This window comes from Puma concolor, chromosome A1 (assembly GCF_028749965.1).
Source record: "Puma concolor isolate L17-30 chromosome A1, mPumCon1.1.hap2, whole genome shotgun sequence".
In the NCBI taxonomy this organism is placed as follows: domain Eukaryota; kingdom Metazoa; phylum Chordata; class Mammalia; order Carnivora; family Felidae; genus Puma; species Puma concolor.
This window is the reverse complement of record NC_141667.1, coordinates 134,477,697-134,494,584: the sequence shown is the minus strand read 5'-3', so window position 1 is coordinate 134,494,584 and position 16,888 is coordinate 134,477,697. Positions and strand designations below refer to the sequence as shown.

At 40.7% G+C, this 16,888-nt stretch overlaps 1 protein-coding gene and 1 long non-coding RNA gene across 2 annotated transcripts in view; one reads left to right on the top strand and one right to left on the bottom strand.

Annotated features, from left to right (window-relative positions):
* Positions 1–6,505: 6,505 nt before the first annotated feature.
* Positions 6,506–8,209, bottom strand: LOC147584488 (uncharacterized). The gene is made up of 3 exons (XR_015250424.1): positions 7,829–8,209; positions 7,400–7,455; positions 6,506–7,301 (listed from the first exon to the last, which is right to left on the bottom strand). It is a non-coding gene; the product is annotated as an uncharacterized LOC147584488 (long non-coding RNA).
* A 75-nt stretch (positions 8,210–8,284) lies between these two features.
* SLC27A6 (solute carrier family 27 member 6) overlaps positions 8,285–16,888 on the top strand; it is a 76,094-nt gene continuing 67,490 nt past the window's right edge. Inside the window, exon 1 of the mRNA XM_025924424.2 lies at positions 8,285–9,319. Within this exon, the coding sequence (XP_025780209.2) occupies positions 8,839–9,319 (481 nt within the window). The 5' untranslated portion in view covers positions 8,285–8,838. The remainder of the gene's footprint in view (positions 9,320–16,888) is intronic.

Here is a 16,888-nt window from a genome sequence, read left to right as displayed (position 1 = left end):
TCCCTGACAGGAACTGGTTCCCTTTGGGATTTTGGCTGGGGGATGGGCGAGGGAGATGATGCTGGCGAGCGCCTTTGTTCCCCACCAAGCTGAGCTCTGTTGTCCGGGGCTCAAAAATTCTCCAACTCTCCCTCCCGTTGTCCTCCAGCCCTCCCGCTCTCCGAGCAGAGCTGTTAACTTATAACCTTCCAGATGTCAAGTCCCGCTTGCTGTCAGAACACACTCCATCCGGCCCCTCCGCTTTTGCAAGCCAGACTCGGGGGCTTTGCTTTGCCGGCGGGCTGCCCCTCCGCCCGGGCTCCCTCCCGCCAGTCCGTGGAGCGTGCACCGCCTCGCCGCCCTTCCTACCCTCTTCCGTGGGCCTCTCTCTACGCTTGGCTCCAGAGAATCCATTCTGCTAGTCTTCTGGAGGTTTTCTGGGTTATTTAGGCACGTGTGGGTGGAAACTAAGTGATCAGCAGGACGGGGTGAGCCCAGCGTCCTCCTGCGCCGCCATCTTCCCAAACTCCCTCCTTCCTTTTCTGTTTAAATCTGCATGGCGTTAGTTGGTTTCTCTCATTTGCTAGCAGTTGGAATCAGTTTCCCTAAGGTTTAGTTAAACATTAGGGATTTTCACTCTGCTTTATGCAAAAGATGATTATCTTGGCAGTTCCTTGCAAAATCTGCATTAGAAGTCCAGTGAAGAGAAGGATGGGGAACTCTGACAGGTGAAAGCTTCATTGGGAGACTGACAGTGCATCTTGCTGTGAGACAGTACATAAGGGGAGGACCCACCTTGGAGGTTTTCCACTTTCCTTTCTCAATTAGCTTCCTTGTTATTTCTCTTCTCACTATGAAAAACTCAGAGTGTGGGTTGTAGATTGTGTGTGGAGAATAGGGAAGGCAGTCATAGGCAATGAAAGGGAAGGGAAGGTGCAGGCCTGAGGAATAAAAGTAAACTATTATGGTCCTTCTCTGGGATAGCTTTTCACATTCCAGAGGGCCAGTCCAGGGTATACATGAGTATACTCATGCTATAGATGAAACTGCAATACATGTACCACCCACGAACAGTCACTGCAATATAAATATCTGATTCAATCTTTCCTTCGCCCTTCCCCTCCTTCCTATCTTCCTTCCTTCTTTCCCTCCCTTCCTTCTTCCCTTCCTTCCTTCCTTCCTTCCTTCCATCCTTCTTCCCTTCCTTCCCTTCTTCCTTCCTTCTTTCCCTTCCTCCCTCCCTCCCTCCCGTCCTTCCTTTCTTCCATCCTTCTTACCTTCCTCCCTCTTTCTTTCTTTCTTTCTTTCTTTCTTTCTTTCTTTCTTTCTTTCGTTCTTTCTTTCTGGATTGTTTGCTTGCTGTCAGCAAACTGTTAGATCCAATTTAATTCTTCCCAGTCAAGGAAATCAAGGGCTATACTGGTTAGATGGCCAGTTTAAATTCTCTAGTTTGAGTCATCAAGGTGGTACCTCAACTTCTGTAGTTTCTAGTAAATAGGATTGGAGTAAGGAGTACCCAAGTCCAAAGATACAGGTTTGTTGGAGCAAACACTCACTCAATTCCATTGCTGCCTTTCTTTTTAGGACATTAATGTTTTGACATATCAACCTCATTACACAAGATATTTCAGACAAAGTACTTTGTGTGTAAATCCAGTAAGTACAGATATGTTGGAAATTTTAACTTCCAACCCAAGTGTCACCAGCCTACCAAACCCATACTGGACTAATTCAGTGTGTGAATGTGATGATTCCTTGCCTGCTGCTAAGCCAAGTAAACAGAAATATGTTCTTGTAGCAATAAGCACTTGCAAACTAGTGAAATAAACAGGAAATAATAATAAATTAACAACAACAAAAAAAAAAAACCCTGAAAGATGTAACAAATAATTTCATTTAAATGTTGGCTAATTTAGTATAGGTAGTGACCATATAGATACAATTAATGAATATTGTTTTAGTATCAAAATATCAACTTTAATGTTCAAAACGTCTGGAAAGGTGACATTTACTGGGTTTGATCTCATGAATTTTTATTAAAAAATAGTTCTTAGAAATTTTTTTTTTCTTAGAACTCTTCTTTATCTGCATCGTGATAATGAGATAGAGATGTAGGGCACAGATAGTGTTCACATGAATTATTGTGCAATAGGAATTTTGAATCGTATGAATATATGATTAAAAGGTGTCACCTATGGTTTCAGGCTTGAATAATATTAAGGCTGAGTTGCCTGAACTTGTTTTAGGTCTGAGGTGTGAAGGGGCAGGACCTTTGAGGGCATCATCTAGTTCATCCAATGAAGTATTTTTCTCAACTTTTTAATTTTTAATTTTTTAATGTTTGTTTATTTCTTTTTGAGAGAGAGAAAGAGGGAGAGAGGGAGAGAGAGAGAGAGAGTGAGAGACAGCACCAGTGTAGGAGGGGCAGAGAGAGAGAGAGGGAGACAGAGAATCCAAAGCAGGCTCCAGGCTCGACATGGGGCTCGAACTCACTAACTGTGAGGTCATGACCTGAGCTGAAGTCAGACACTTAACCGTCTGAGTCAATCTGGAGCCCCTCCAATAAAGTATTAAAGTGTTGGAAAGAATGATTCTTCCTCATAAACTAAATGCTAATGTTAACTTCCAGAATCTGATAGATAAGGTATCTTCACAAATATTCATGTAATCAAGAATGAGAAGGAAAATACTTAAAGTTTTTAAAGAGCAAATAGTTTCAGTTTTTGATCCAATTGATTAAAAAAATCATGTGAGGGTTATCACAGAAATATGTGAAGATTTTAATATCTTATTCCTTTTATCATAAATTTCTGAATGCTACTTTGTTTAGGAATGACAAGCTCAAAATCTAAGTATATTTAGAAACAAAAATAAAAATGAAGTAAATTCTGTTTCCAGAAGAGTCATAAGTTAATTTAACAAATTATTTCAGATGATGAATGCCCTGCGAGGCTATGCCTAAGCAGCTTCTCTGGATCTGCTTTTTCTTCTCTGTGAAACCTGAACCAGTGGAGGGCAAAATGACAGTATCCAGAAAAATAATACATATGTTTTCTCTTGGACTCAGCAATAAATCCCATTTCTAGGAAGCTATCCCAAAATTACATTGGGAAAAATATATACCATGTGCATAGATTCATTACTTATAACACTGTTCATAATGGCAAAAGATTAAAAACAAGCCCATCAGTGGAGAGCAAGTTGAATAAGTTATGATATCATCACATTATGGAGTATATACAACCATAAAAGGAAGTGAGGAGAATGTCTGCATAATGATAGATTGGCGTCACCAGAGTACATTAGGTGGAAAAAGCAAGATGGACATCAGTGTATACAGTAAGGTACATTTCACCATCAACCGTGATGAGCAGTCTGATTCACAACAACTAGATATCATGTTTATCTTGATGTAATACAGCATAAAATACATAGATTCTCCTATGAAGTATTCTTGCCAAAAGTGCTTGACCGGAGTCTAAGTCTATAGGTCTAATTCTCAGTTTACTTGAAATATGGGGGACAGAGGAACATTTTAAAGGGGACATGGGGGAACAATCAGATCAAAGCAGAAGGTGGGACACTCTCCACAACCACTGGTCTATTGTCTTTAAAAAGGAAACTTCTGGGGAAAAGATAAAGAGGTTGTGATAAGGACTCTTCTAGATTAAAAGAGAATTTAGACTTCAGAGCTTGAATTGATTCTGGTTTTAGACCAACCAATTCCCAAAGACATTTTGGAAGCAATTAAATATGGACTAAGTATGAGATGGTATTAAAGAATTATTGTTAATCTTATCACATGGGATCATGATATGGTGATGAGGTAGGGAAATGTCCTTCTTTCAGAGATGTCCCTAGATATTTAGGATAGAAATACTATGCTGTCTACGATTAAAATGCTTCAGAAAAAAATAGTTTAAACAAACTGGCCAGAATGTTAACCATCACGAACTCTAGGTGATGACTATATGGTAGGGGGTATTATTATTATATTATTTCTACTTTTATGCGTGTTTGCAAATTTTATTTGATAAAAAGCTAAAAAATAAAATAAAACAACAAGACACTAAATGAGGTGACTCCTTCAGTCCCTATCCCTTCCCCCTCTTGGAGACTGGGAGCAGGCAAGAGCTGGAGCAGCTGCCTTGACCCCCCTAAATAGAAGGCATGAGTTGAAGTTGGCAGAGTAGTGCCAGGTCTGGAGCACCCGCCCACCAGCACTGGACCACCTGTCTACCCAGGGAGAAATAATTATTATAATTAAGCCATTGGAAAAATATTTAATTTTGAGTGTTGTAAATTTCCAGGATGTGCCAAGAAATGAAATATTCATGCTGAATCTCAGAATTCCCACTGTCCCCTCCCAGAGCTTTGAGACTAAATCTTAGACCCTATGGGATTTGCAAAAGTGGGGCCCATGGAAGAACTCACTGTGATATTTGGAACATTGTTAATTCCTAATAAAAGTTACCAAAGAATTTCTTTGATTTATGTCACTAATGACCAAATGACCTGCCTCCATGTAGGTGGCTTATTAAATAGAAATGAAGCTACCCTGAGGATTCATAATAAACATACAAAACTTTGCATAAATGTCCTTCCCAAATGGTATATTTCACCAACACTGAGGAAGGGAAGGTTGCCGTAAACAGACGTACTTAGATATAAGAAAACTGTTTCTAAAATGCATGAATAAAATACATGTGTAAAATATCTTCTTGGCAGGATGGTGATTGGCAGAAGTTTCTAGGCATGGTTTGTAGTCTGTGGCAAAAATGATAGTTAAACATTTAATTTGCTTGAGAATTGCTGCCCAGACTGTTATTATAGGATCACTTATTTGGTGCTGTAAAAATTTTATATTTCAAGAAGTGTTTGATGTGTCTAAGACATATGGTAATGTTAATACCACCCAACCTTCTAACCCACTTCTCATCTTTAATGTTGAATTGGCTTCATGAGTTCTTGTGGGGAATAATCTTGTGGGCAATGATGGCTCATTAACACAAACAAAGCAACTGACGGTAGGAAGAGTGAGGCTTCCCATTAAAATCAAGCTATGATGAGAGACGAAGACAGTGATTAAAACCTGAGCGAGACCCCCTTCCTGTATGGACGTGTTAAGTGGAAGTCTTACATTCACCCTTCCATACCTCGTTTTACCAATCTGTCTCCCTCACACATTCCACCCCACTCCCACCCACCTCCTCAAGCTCTGCTACAGTCAAGGAACTCAGCTTCCTGGCCCATTGCAAACACCTTTTGCGGATTTTTGACTTTCTAAACCTCTGCCTTCCCCAAACCTCCTATAATCCAAAATATGACTGCTGTAGAATTTTGTCAGAATACTTACAGACACAAGTAGTTTGTCTACACAAAGTCAGAATTCTTAAGTTACAGTGGTAAAATCCTATGGGCATAAGATGACTCTGTGTCTACTATATGATGCTTTTTGTTCAGTTTTACTTCTATCTGCTGCCTAAACAATCTGCAACAGAGGGGACTGGGAGCAGGTTAGAGGGGAAAATCAAACCAGAAATGGGAATGGGGGAGAGGAGATCATATATACACTGAAAATAAAGGAAGGGGATTTATTTGCATTGACTTGCATTTAGTCACAATATTTATTTTCAGATAACATTAAAAGCAATTAAATTTCTATATTCCATAAAAGGGAACCTGAGAAATACTGCATTGTCCCTAATCAAAAGTAATAGTAACAGAAACATCTAGACTCTTCCCATGTGTTTGTTTTTATTTTAATTTAACAATAAATTTACTCACTTGCAGTTATTCTTAGTGTCTTACCCCCATTTTGCAATAATTAGCAACTGTAATAAATAATTATATAAATTTTACTGAGCTGTCTTTGGTTCTTTCTGAAAGTGAATACCAAATTTATGGAAAAAAAAAAAAAAAACCAGGAACAGACACATGGGCTGATTTAAGAGTACATACAATACTGGTTAGCTGTCCCAATATTTTCATTGACTCTTTTATGGTGAGATTTCAGGTGAGGAATTGTTCTTGGCCCATATAAATTTTGGCAACGTAGCTTGTAGCTCTCCTAATAAATCAAAGTGTCTCATATTCATGGTGCCAAATATTTTCGTGACTCACTTATATCTGTAGTTGATAAAAATCTATCTCCATGCCTTGGGGTGATGTTAAACATGATGTGAGGGGCACCTGGGTAGTTCAGTTGATTAAGTAAGTGTCTGACTCTTGATCTCAGCTCAGGTCTTGATCTCAGGTCTTGAGGTCAAGCCCCAGGCTGGGTGTGGAGCCTACTTTAAAAACAAAACAAAACAAAGGGGCACCTGGGTGGCTCAATCGGTTAAGCATCCAACTCTTGATTTCAGCTCAGGTCATGATCTCTGGGTCGCACTCTGTGCTGACCCTGAGGAGACAGCTAGGGATTCTCTGTCTCCCTCTCTCTCTGTCCCTCCCCCATTCGCTCACTCTCTCTCAAAATAAGTGAACATTCAAAAAAATGATGAGAAAAATAAGTGTAACCCAATGAGTTTTTCATGAAGTTAATTTTATTTATTTTAAAAGACTGTCCTTTATTATAATAGTATTCCTTTCTTGGCTTTTAATGTTGAAATAAATCCTTCCCTTTATAAAACAATGGTGACAGTAGCAGGTAATTGTTTTAACGTGTGCTTAATGTTTTTAATTTAACAAATTAAAGGATGGCAAACCTGTGTCTCCTTAGTTGTTCTGTTCCCACTAGAGGAGGACAGATTTTACTTGTAGTGGAAATCCAAAAGCTGAAACCCACTGCTCATGGTCTGCATGGTCTGCTTTCCCATAGTCTTCCTGGATCTGCTTTGAAAGTTGTTTTTCCAGGTGACTGAATCAGATTACAGCTAGGAGAGAAAAGGATCCAATTTCAAAGGTGCTTTTCAAGTCATAAACTGACTTTTCAAGTCATAAACTGACTTTTCAAGTTGTAAACTGCTTGATACTAACACTTTTTTTTTAACTGAAAAGATGTTTTTGAATTGAAAAGACCATCCCTTCTGAATAAACTGAGAAAGCATTTTCTTCATCTGCGCAAAAAAGATCAAAGAGCCTGTCTTTCTCCTGGGCTCTTCGCTGTGATTTCAAAGTAATCATTTTCAGATTGATAAACCAGAGTCGGCCTTGGAGTTACCAGGTTTTTCTTTATTAGGAAATCTGAGGTTAGCTAGAACCCAGCTGCAGAACATAAGAGAAGAAGGAGGGAAATGTGAGGCAATGCTTAATGGTTTCATTATGTACAATTAACCATTTATTTCACACTCCTTAAAAGCAGGGGCCTGGGATGATGGTGTCTGCAAGAAAAAAAAAAGTGTAACTAAATGCCCCTCAGTTTTTTACCTTCAGTTAAAATTTCATCATTGCAGAAAATTTTATAATTCTTTGCAATTACTTGTTTCTTCACCATCTCCTCTCCCATTTTGGGAATTCTTAGTTCAAGTTCCCGATCTAAATGGGGGATTTAAAAAACAGTTATTGTTAAGGACAGAGAATAGTATTTTTCACCTAAAAAGAAATATGGATGTAGATATGGACTTAAGTTTCCACATCAATCAGTAATTTTGGAACATTTTGTAAAGAGCAATGACTAGGCACTGTAAGGATAGAATTTCAACATACATGTCAATACCAAACTTTAAGTTTTCAAAAGTACTTTTTGTAGAACAACCCAATTTTGTGTTTTCTGAAGAAAGATTTCAAATATTCCTTGATCTGACCAATTCATAATTTTTTTTTTTTTTCGTTTTCGCTCTTTCTGTCGGGACTTTTTTTTTTTTTTTTTAATTCTTCCTCTCGCCTCTCCAGCGATTTTAGGTCTTACTGTTTAGTGAATGAACTCTCTCGACCCAATTCCAGCAGCCTGGTTGCCCTTGACTCTAGCCACGACTTCCAGGATCCCCGGCTTTCCCTGCATTCGGGGACCGTCCTTTCCCGGCCAGAGGCCCGGGCCCAGGTCGAGCGGCACACTCTCCGGGGCGGCGGGACGCGCGCCCAGAGAGGAGGCGGCGACAGAGCCCGAGCCGTCCCAGCGGCGGCGCCCCGAGCAGGGGTTGGCCGGGAGCCTGGAGACCGGCTGCAGGCGGACGACACGGCCGCGGTTCCGAGCAGAGATACACCAGCCCAAGAGCACCAGGAGGGGAGATGGTGGCCACCCGGAGCAGTTCGCGGGGACCCAGTGTGTCCGTACCCCCGGAGGGGAGGGGGGAGCTCCTGGACGCGGGGCGGGGGCGCGGGGCGGAGCAGGGGCGGGGCTCGGGTCTGGATCCCACCTGACTTGAGGGCATCCCCGGCAGAGGCGTGGCCCTGAGACCCTGCGCGGTTTCTGGCGGGTTAAGACCCGCAGCGGCTGCGCTTGTCAGCCCTCGCCAACTCCAGCTTCTCCAGGCTCGAATTCAGCGTCCAAGTTGCAGCCGCCCGAAAGCCCACACCCAGCAGAAGAACGTCTGCTCCTGGACATAGTTCTCCTGAGGGTGGTGGGGTTGGCTCAGGGCCGCAAAGCCGTCAGGGGTTGAGCCAGCCTGCAGCGAGAGGGCTGAGAGGGCCAGAGAACCCCGCAGGGCGCGGACAGCCGTCGGGGCTTGCGAATTGGACTCCTAGATTGCGAGGCCCCTGATAGGTGATGACCTAAGCCTTATCCCCGGCATCCCTCGGGGCGATTTCTTCCGTGCACACTTCTGGTTCTGTTTCTCAAGATCACCCTCTTCCTCCCAGAAAGGCTGACTCAAGCTGCAGGTGCCAGCCCTCAGCTCTGAGTAGCCGTGGTCTCTGCGGAAAGCTGCATTTGAAAAGAAGGGCTGGGATCACAAGCTGCTCTCTGTTCCGGTTGCCCCCATGCTCCTGCCATGGTTAACAGGACTAGCGGCTGGAATAGGCTTCCTGCATTTCGTGCAGAAACTGGTGTTCCCTTATTTCTGGGATGACTTCTGGTACCTGCTGAAGGTGGTACGCTATGGAATTCGGCTGGAGATGTACGTGCTGAAAGGGGAGCTGTTCACTGTCCTGGATAAATTCCTGAGTCTTGCCAAGAAGCAGCCCCAGAAACCTTTCATCATCTATGAGGGAGACATCTACACTTACCAGGATGTGGACAAAAGGAGTAGCAGAGTGGCTCACGTGTTCCTGAACCATTCCACGCTGAAAAGGGGGGACACCGTGGCTCTGCTGATGAGCAACGAGCCTGACTTCGTCCATGTGTGGTTCGGCCTGGCCAAGCTGGGCTGCGTGGTGGCCTTCCTCAATTCCAACATGGTCTCCAACTCCCTTCTGCATTGCATCCGCAGCTGTGAGCCCAGGGCCCTCGTGGTGGGTGCAGGTAAAAAGCCCGTCCGGGTGAGGTCTCCATGGGCAAAAGGCAACCCTGCCTGTCATCGCTCCCTGGCCCCTGTTGGTTACAACACTTCACAATTAATACTTCGGGTGTGTGATGAAGTGTGCATAGTATGGCTACAAAATAGTTTTACAGTTCTGTGACTGCTGGTTTAATATCCCCTGTTCTCTTTCAATCACTTACCCTTTTCTAGGTTAGTAACCACCAGGAAAGGTTCAGAAAACTTTTCTGAAATCTCTGCTTCTTACTATTTTGAAAGAGGGGCAGTTTTACGGTTATTGGTATCTTCCATGAATGCAAGAACACAGAGAGATAGAATTCGATAAGGTCTAGTTTTGTCAGATCTGACAAGATTATTTGATGAGTAGGAAAGTTACTTTCATTTCATTGTGGAATACCTACCTGCCTCTAACAGTAACAATATGAAGGTTGACTACATTTGAAGAGCACATTAATCTGAGTTGCATGAATTCTTATTTTCATGTCTGCTCTTATTTTGCCATCCCTGCAAGCTGGGACTTGCATAGCAAGGTTAGGCTCCCATCTGCCAGCCAGTGGGCGGGCTCTTGGAGGAGTCTAGGCTTCTTGCTCTCCCCCATCTCTGCATTTTTTTTCTTCGCTTCCGTTATGTTCTAGTCTTGTCTCCCTCCTCCCTTGGGTTAGGCTTTGGATACACATACTGACACAGAACTGCAAAGAAAAGTTTTTGGTTGAATACCTCATTAACAAAGAACCTGGGAAGTTGAGTTGCACCACCAAGTGGAATTGAAGTATGACAAGTGATACTTACTTGGTATAATGTAACGGGTTTATGTATATTCTTCTTGCATGAAGCCAGGGAAGTAGAGGATGAAGAGGCTCCATGGCGAGGACCTTAGCTAAAGTATTTAAGTATTTTAGATGAATAGATACATACTGACAACTCGTGCAGAGTTTTTAGATTCACAGAGCAGTCTGGAAAAATTATCTACATTGATATGTAAGTGATCTTGAAGGTGTAGAACTTCACTAGTAACCTTTCTTGTATCATTATTGCACATCACACAATAATGGGTTAGGCGATATATAGTACAAAGGTTACTCAAGACTTTGATTTCTCCTTCCTCCCATTGTCCTTCCAGCTCAACTTAGGACCTGATAAAGTAGCAAAATGTTTACTCTCAAGCATTGATTTTGTCTTGTTTAATCTAAAGGAGTGGAGAAGCTGCATGGTCTCTCCTGTGTATTTTTTGTTCATTTGTTGTTCATTTGTTCAAGTTTAACTAGCGTGATGAACTTTCTCTGAACTGTGACCATAAGCAGGATAAATAAGTCATACAGAATTTTGATATCATGGTGAATGGGGCAAGTGTGAATGAATGTGAATGAAGCAGAAAAAAAAAATCATAGTTCTTCTTTGGATATATTTTAACATTTTATTCCATTGCCCCTATTATTGCTCAATCCAATTAGATCACTAAATCCAATTTAGGTCACAGTTTCTAGAACAAATCAAAATTAAATTGTGCTGAAATTTGATAAAGCCATAAATTCCTTTGACAAGAGCAAACGAAGAGGGCCAGAGTGTCCCTGAAAAGGTTTCTGTAGCCATATTTTTATTTTATTTTTTTAATATTTTTTTCAACGTTTTTTGTTTATTTTTGGGACAGAGAGAGACAGAGCATGAGCAGGGGAGGGGCAGAGAGAGAGGGAGACACAGATTCGGAAACAGGCTCCAGGCTCCGAGCCATCAGCCCAGAGCCCGACGCGGGGCTCGAACTCACGGACCGCGAGATCGTGACCTGGCTGAAGTCGGACGCTTAACCGACTGCGCCACCCAGGTGCCCCTGTAGCCATATTTTTAAAGCCAACCTGAGAAACATCCTACAGCCAGTCTCCTGAGGGATTCCTCTCAAAATGTGTAGGGCTTGTTACCTTTCAACATAGACATTCCAACTTTGCTCTTTGCTGAGTGACTGCCTAATTAGGACCAATTAATTTTGCAGTGTTACTTGTGCCAGAGTTTTGTTTTCCTTGCCAGTAACTTAATTGCATTGTTTCCTTGTTTTTAACACCAACAGTAAGTTTTGGTATATAAAAGCCTATTTGAGATGCTGGAGTTTTAAGCCGACAGCAGTCAATTTGCTTAGGAGTAGATAGGTGGAGAAATCAACCTTAAATCTTTCTAACAGTTCTTTTCAGCATATCTTTAAAATATATAAAGTACATAAGTTTTTCGGCTATGGGACAGTTCCGTTTCATTTAATTACTAGATTTTTGTTGTTGTTGTTAAGATGTGGCTTATATCACAAGCACCTTTCTATATTTGAAGCTCTTAGCCTGAAATACAAGAAATTCTGTATTCTTGGCATCTTGAGTTAAACATATACATATGGTTTTTAGAGCCTTAAATGTTAGAGCTCTTAGAATCTCATGGAATGTTTCTGATGGAGATGTACCATTAAACCATTATATCCCCAGGGAAACGGTATTGAGGTGGAAAGAACAATCAGATGGTTGAGATGGAGATAAGCCAGACATTAAGGATAAGATGATCTGCTGCGCTCCCTCTCGTTTTACTTACTTGCAAATGGTGACAATACCATCTATTTCACAGTATAATTCTGAGATTAAATGATAGACCTTATGTAAAGTGGCTAGCTGAATGCCTGGTATGTGCCAACTGAAGCCTTAGTGAATTGAAATAATTGTTACTATTATCATTATTAAGTCATCTGAGGCCTTTAATAAGGAAACTTGTTTGGATTTTGCTGCTACCATCTAATCTGGTGTTAGCTATAAGAAAGGCTAGTACGCGGTTTGGCATAGGACCCCAAACACCTTACTTTGGTATGTTTTAACAACATTTTATTTTCCAGAAGTTATCTAGAATCGATTTCAAAAGACAGGTTTTACAGGTAGGCCAGATAATGTCTTATAATTCTGTGTCCCTGAACAAGTCAAAGGGAGAAGATAGCAACTAATCTACCAGGCAAATTGTTAGTGGCAGTAACAAAAATGTTAACAGTTGCCTTTTACTCAAGGCTGACTATGTAAAAGATATTCCCAGTGACTCCGAGAGGCAGGTACAGAGTTATATATTGGAAATCGAAGGGAAGAAATTGATTGAGGGTGTCCAGGTTGACACAACTCAGTTTTAAGAGCAGACGTTCCCAACCTGGTCTCCTATATAAGACAGTGCTGGACTGTACAGCCTAATTGTTTCTGAGGCTGTCAGTCCCCTGGTGATACTACTAGGAAAAAATACGCATTCCAGTTATATAAAAATAGTAAAATAAAAGTTGCCAATAGTAAAACACCAGGTAGTTCATACACAGATAACTAGAAACAATTTAAATGGTTTTAAAACTTGTATTTCATTCTCTCACAGTATAAAGTTTCAAAAATACTTACTAGGAAGTTTCCTGTGTGTACTCTGTAGTTGTGAAGAAGTGTCAAATGGCATTTCAGATTTCCCTGGAAAATGTCAGCGCTTACTGAAAAATAGGCTTAGATTAAACCTAGTCCTTTCCTCACAATATCTCAACTTTGATATTAGTAATAGTGGCTGTTGCCAAGATGATTGTCTATGTCTATATGCTTTTCTCTTTGCTTAGAATAAATAGGAAAATGTTGGGATGCTTGTATATCACTTTAAAAAGTCTGTGTAATTATATTCTTTGACCTATTTACTACTACTGCTACTAATAACAATAAATAATCTCTTCCTTTTCTAAAGTACTTAATAAATTACAAATTGTTTTTATATGTATATCTTATGTGATTCTCACCGCAGCCATAGTAGCCTTGTTCTAAAGATCAGGAAAGCATAGGTTAGAGAGGGCAAGCTGTTCCCTGAAGCTCACATATGTAGAAGAAGCATATGCCTAGAGCCTGCATTTTCTGATGCAAAAGCCTGCTGGGTACACCTTTGTCCTTGTCCTCGTGCTCCTGTTCATTCCCTCATCTCCATCTTTTCCTTTCTTTTCTGTTCTCCATCCCCCACCCCCCACCCCACCCTTCCCCCTTTCCCTTCCTTCTCTCTCACCTTTCATCTATCCACTTACTTTCTATCAGTACCTTTTCCACTAAACCATCCTGCCTCTCATATACTCTGGCTATTCACAGCCGCCCAATGGAGTGGTAAAGTTCTAGTTGCTATTTGTGTCTCTCTGGGGACTAGACGGAATGGGGATGTAAGCTCTTTGAGCCAAGGAAGTTGGTTTGGTTCACCACTAAATTCCCTGAACTTAGCACAAAGGAGATGCTCAACAAATATTTATTGTCTAGATGGATGGATGAATGAATGAATGAATGAACTAATGAAAAACTCCGAAGTACATATATACACTCAATACCTTTTTATTTACTTGCATAGTTTTGCTAATAAACTGTCCCTGTGCTGTTCATCTGGTAACTGATTTTGACAGTAGATATATCCGTGGAATTTCTTTGTTGTTTTATTTTATATAAATGTTGCTAAGTGTTAGGATCATGACTTCCCAAAAGTACAAAGTCTTTTAGATGCACTAGGCATCCCCAAGTTTTCAGATTTACTTGCATGTGTGTGTTTTGTACTCTTTGCCTTCTGAATATACACAAATTATTATCAGTGGATAGCTAAAAAATACTTATTAATATTACCCTGAACTCTTACTTTAGATTCAATAGTATTTTGTGTTTCAACATGTTTGGAAGGGTTTTGTGTTCCTGTTCCCAAGAAACAGTACTATAAACTTAAAGTAACATGCAGGTTTGCCTCATTAGTTTTCATGAACCATCTCCTTCAGACTGTTCCAGTCATCAAGCCTTTGTAATTCTCCCAATGAGTATCAGCCATAAAGATAACTGCTTTTTAAAGACCAAGAGGAAGAGTTAGGAGAAAAACAAAGTCCTTTTAAGTTGTATAGAAAGGAATGCATATTCAGATAAGATACATGGCTCATGTACACTTTTATCATTTAATCCATGTGCCATAATTATCTTCACATATATTGGTTTTAATTTGGGGGGCATTTTAATATTTTTGCTAATGTTTAGTGGAATGACTGGCTGTTTTGCATTTTTCTTTTCCATTTTAGACTCGGCTCCGTCAAAGATTACCTCCATTCCAAAAGAAAATTGCTCACTTCAATAGGAAGGTTCAGTGGCTTCATGATTCATTAACTAAAAAAGACAGTGTTCTAAGTACTGATACATTTGTAGTTTTCTTTCTTTTCTAATCATGGGGACACTCAATGGGGTTCTTATTTACACTGTCTGCTGAACACGTGTTTACTGTAAGGGGATGATGTTCGAATACTGGCAGGAGCAAAAACTACTTAAAAGGACATCATGACTGCTTAGAGAAGTGGCAGGGTAAAATGGGAGAAGTATACATCTTGGAGCCAGGAAACCTTGGGCTTGGATCCTAGCTCTGCCATTAACCGACTGCCAACACATAGCAGATGATCAATGAGTATCACTGGGTCTTGTGTGAATTAAATGGAAAGAACGCAACAGAGTCACTGGACCATAGTATCTATCCATTAAATGGTTGCTATAATTAATTTTAATTGCAGAGGAGCAGAGACATGTATACGAAGTAGGAGTCTCTGTCGTTGTTGGGGAGAGGGCTGACAGGAGGGAGTTCCAGGCACATGGCACACGGCCCATGTGAACTGGTTTTAAGTATCTATTGTGTCCTCCCCAGTAGCGTTGCAAACATGTCCACTTCCCCGTCATCAGCAGCTGGGGCTGGAAGAGTGTCAGGCACAAATTAGCAGCCAAATGGGTTAGCTCTTCTGTGGCTGAGAAAAAGAGGATACTTCCATTTATAACCAAAGAGGAATGTGGAAAAGAACTCTGATGGGGTCCGAAACTTGTAGAAATACCACCTTGTAATTGCCTTTTACCACTTTATCCTCTACTTACTGTTTAGTCTGTGTCTAGGGAGCTTTTCTATGCATTTGCTGGTTTATACTACTTTGTCACTGAAAAATAGTAAGCCAAATATATTGTGGCGTTGTGGTCCCACTTGAGTAATAATTTTTCATTGGCAATAGATGTGCTAGAAACAAAGTCAAATGAAGTGTTCTACTTTTTCTTTTTTTGCACAATTTTACCCATAAGGAATATGATGTCTCTTCCTCAAAATGGGTGGGGATGGCCAAGAGTGAAAACACATAAACCCCCTTACAAACTCATGTGCATATATTCAGGGCAGCTAATAAAATCGTTTCAGGGAAGAATATGTTATCACAATTGAAAGTCTTGTGCTTCTGTGCCCTTCCTAGGGTTATTATGATAATTAATAAACTAATATTCATTAGGATATCAACTAAATATCAACTTTCTTAGAAACCAGAGTCTGCCCATGTTTTCTATGAAAAACCTGTTCTAAGCTGCTGAAAAGCTGCCCTAAGTAGTAGGATGGTAGTTAAAGCATGAAGTGAGGTCTATAATTCCACTTTGGATTCTGTGTGATTATTGCTTTGGAGTGTGAAAAGCTCAGTCTAAACGTTTGTAGTTGAATTTCATGTAAGTTTTCTTCTTACCTAAGAATTCAAGTATATTAAGAGCCACAAGCTCTTCCTTTGCAAGCCTTTTAACAACCTAATTCGTGTTAATGGCATAGTAGAGTGATATATTAAGTTTTACTAATTGCATTTGTACTATCAGAAATAGGAATAAGAGACTTGACGGAGAAACAACTTCATTGGTGCAAAAAGTGCTACATGATCATAAGCAGAGATCACAACTTACCTGTTTTTATGCTTGCAGCACCACCTAATGAAATGCCTTGCATGCTTGAGACATAATGTGTGTTTTTTTAAGTTTATTTTTTTCTCTTGAGAGAGAGAGAGAGAGAGAGAGAGAGAGAGAGAGAGAGAATGCATGCATACAAGCAGGGGAAAGGCAGAGAGACAGGGAGAGAGAGAAAATCCCAAGCAGACTCCAAACTGTCAGCTCAGGTCCTGACATGGGGCTTAAACTCACGAGCCGTGAGATCATGACAGGGGCTTGAACTGTGAAATCACAACCAGGATTTGAACTCATGAATCATGAGATCATGACCTGAGCTGAAAGAGTCAAGAGTCAGATGCTTACCCAACCGAGCCACCCATGTGCTCCAATAATAAGTGTTTCTTAAAAGAACCTATTGCTTTGAAAGTCTTCTCCATTTCAGCCTTGTCCTATAATGTTGACTTAATTAAAGGTCACAGAATATTCAGCTGTCTCACTTTCTTATGGTAGTTTTCCGTCAAAACCTGCATCCACAGTGGATCCCATGGGCAGAGCTCAGTTCTGTAAGCACATCTCTGTCCAGCAACTCCCGTGTGTGTGCCAGGCACAGTCCGCTCAAGTATGGATTAGGGTCCACATCATTACCTTGAGATGTTTACAGTTCTCTGGGTTTCAGTGGTAGCACACTTCATTAAAGAGTAAATCTTCATGAAAAACACAGGCAAATTTCCTTGAGACATTTGAACAAATGCTCTTTTCTGTCAGGACTTAATGTTTAGAATTTACTTTCAAAATTACACTGAAACTTTTCATTTTGTTAACATAAATTGGCCGTGATAAATAAAATAA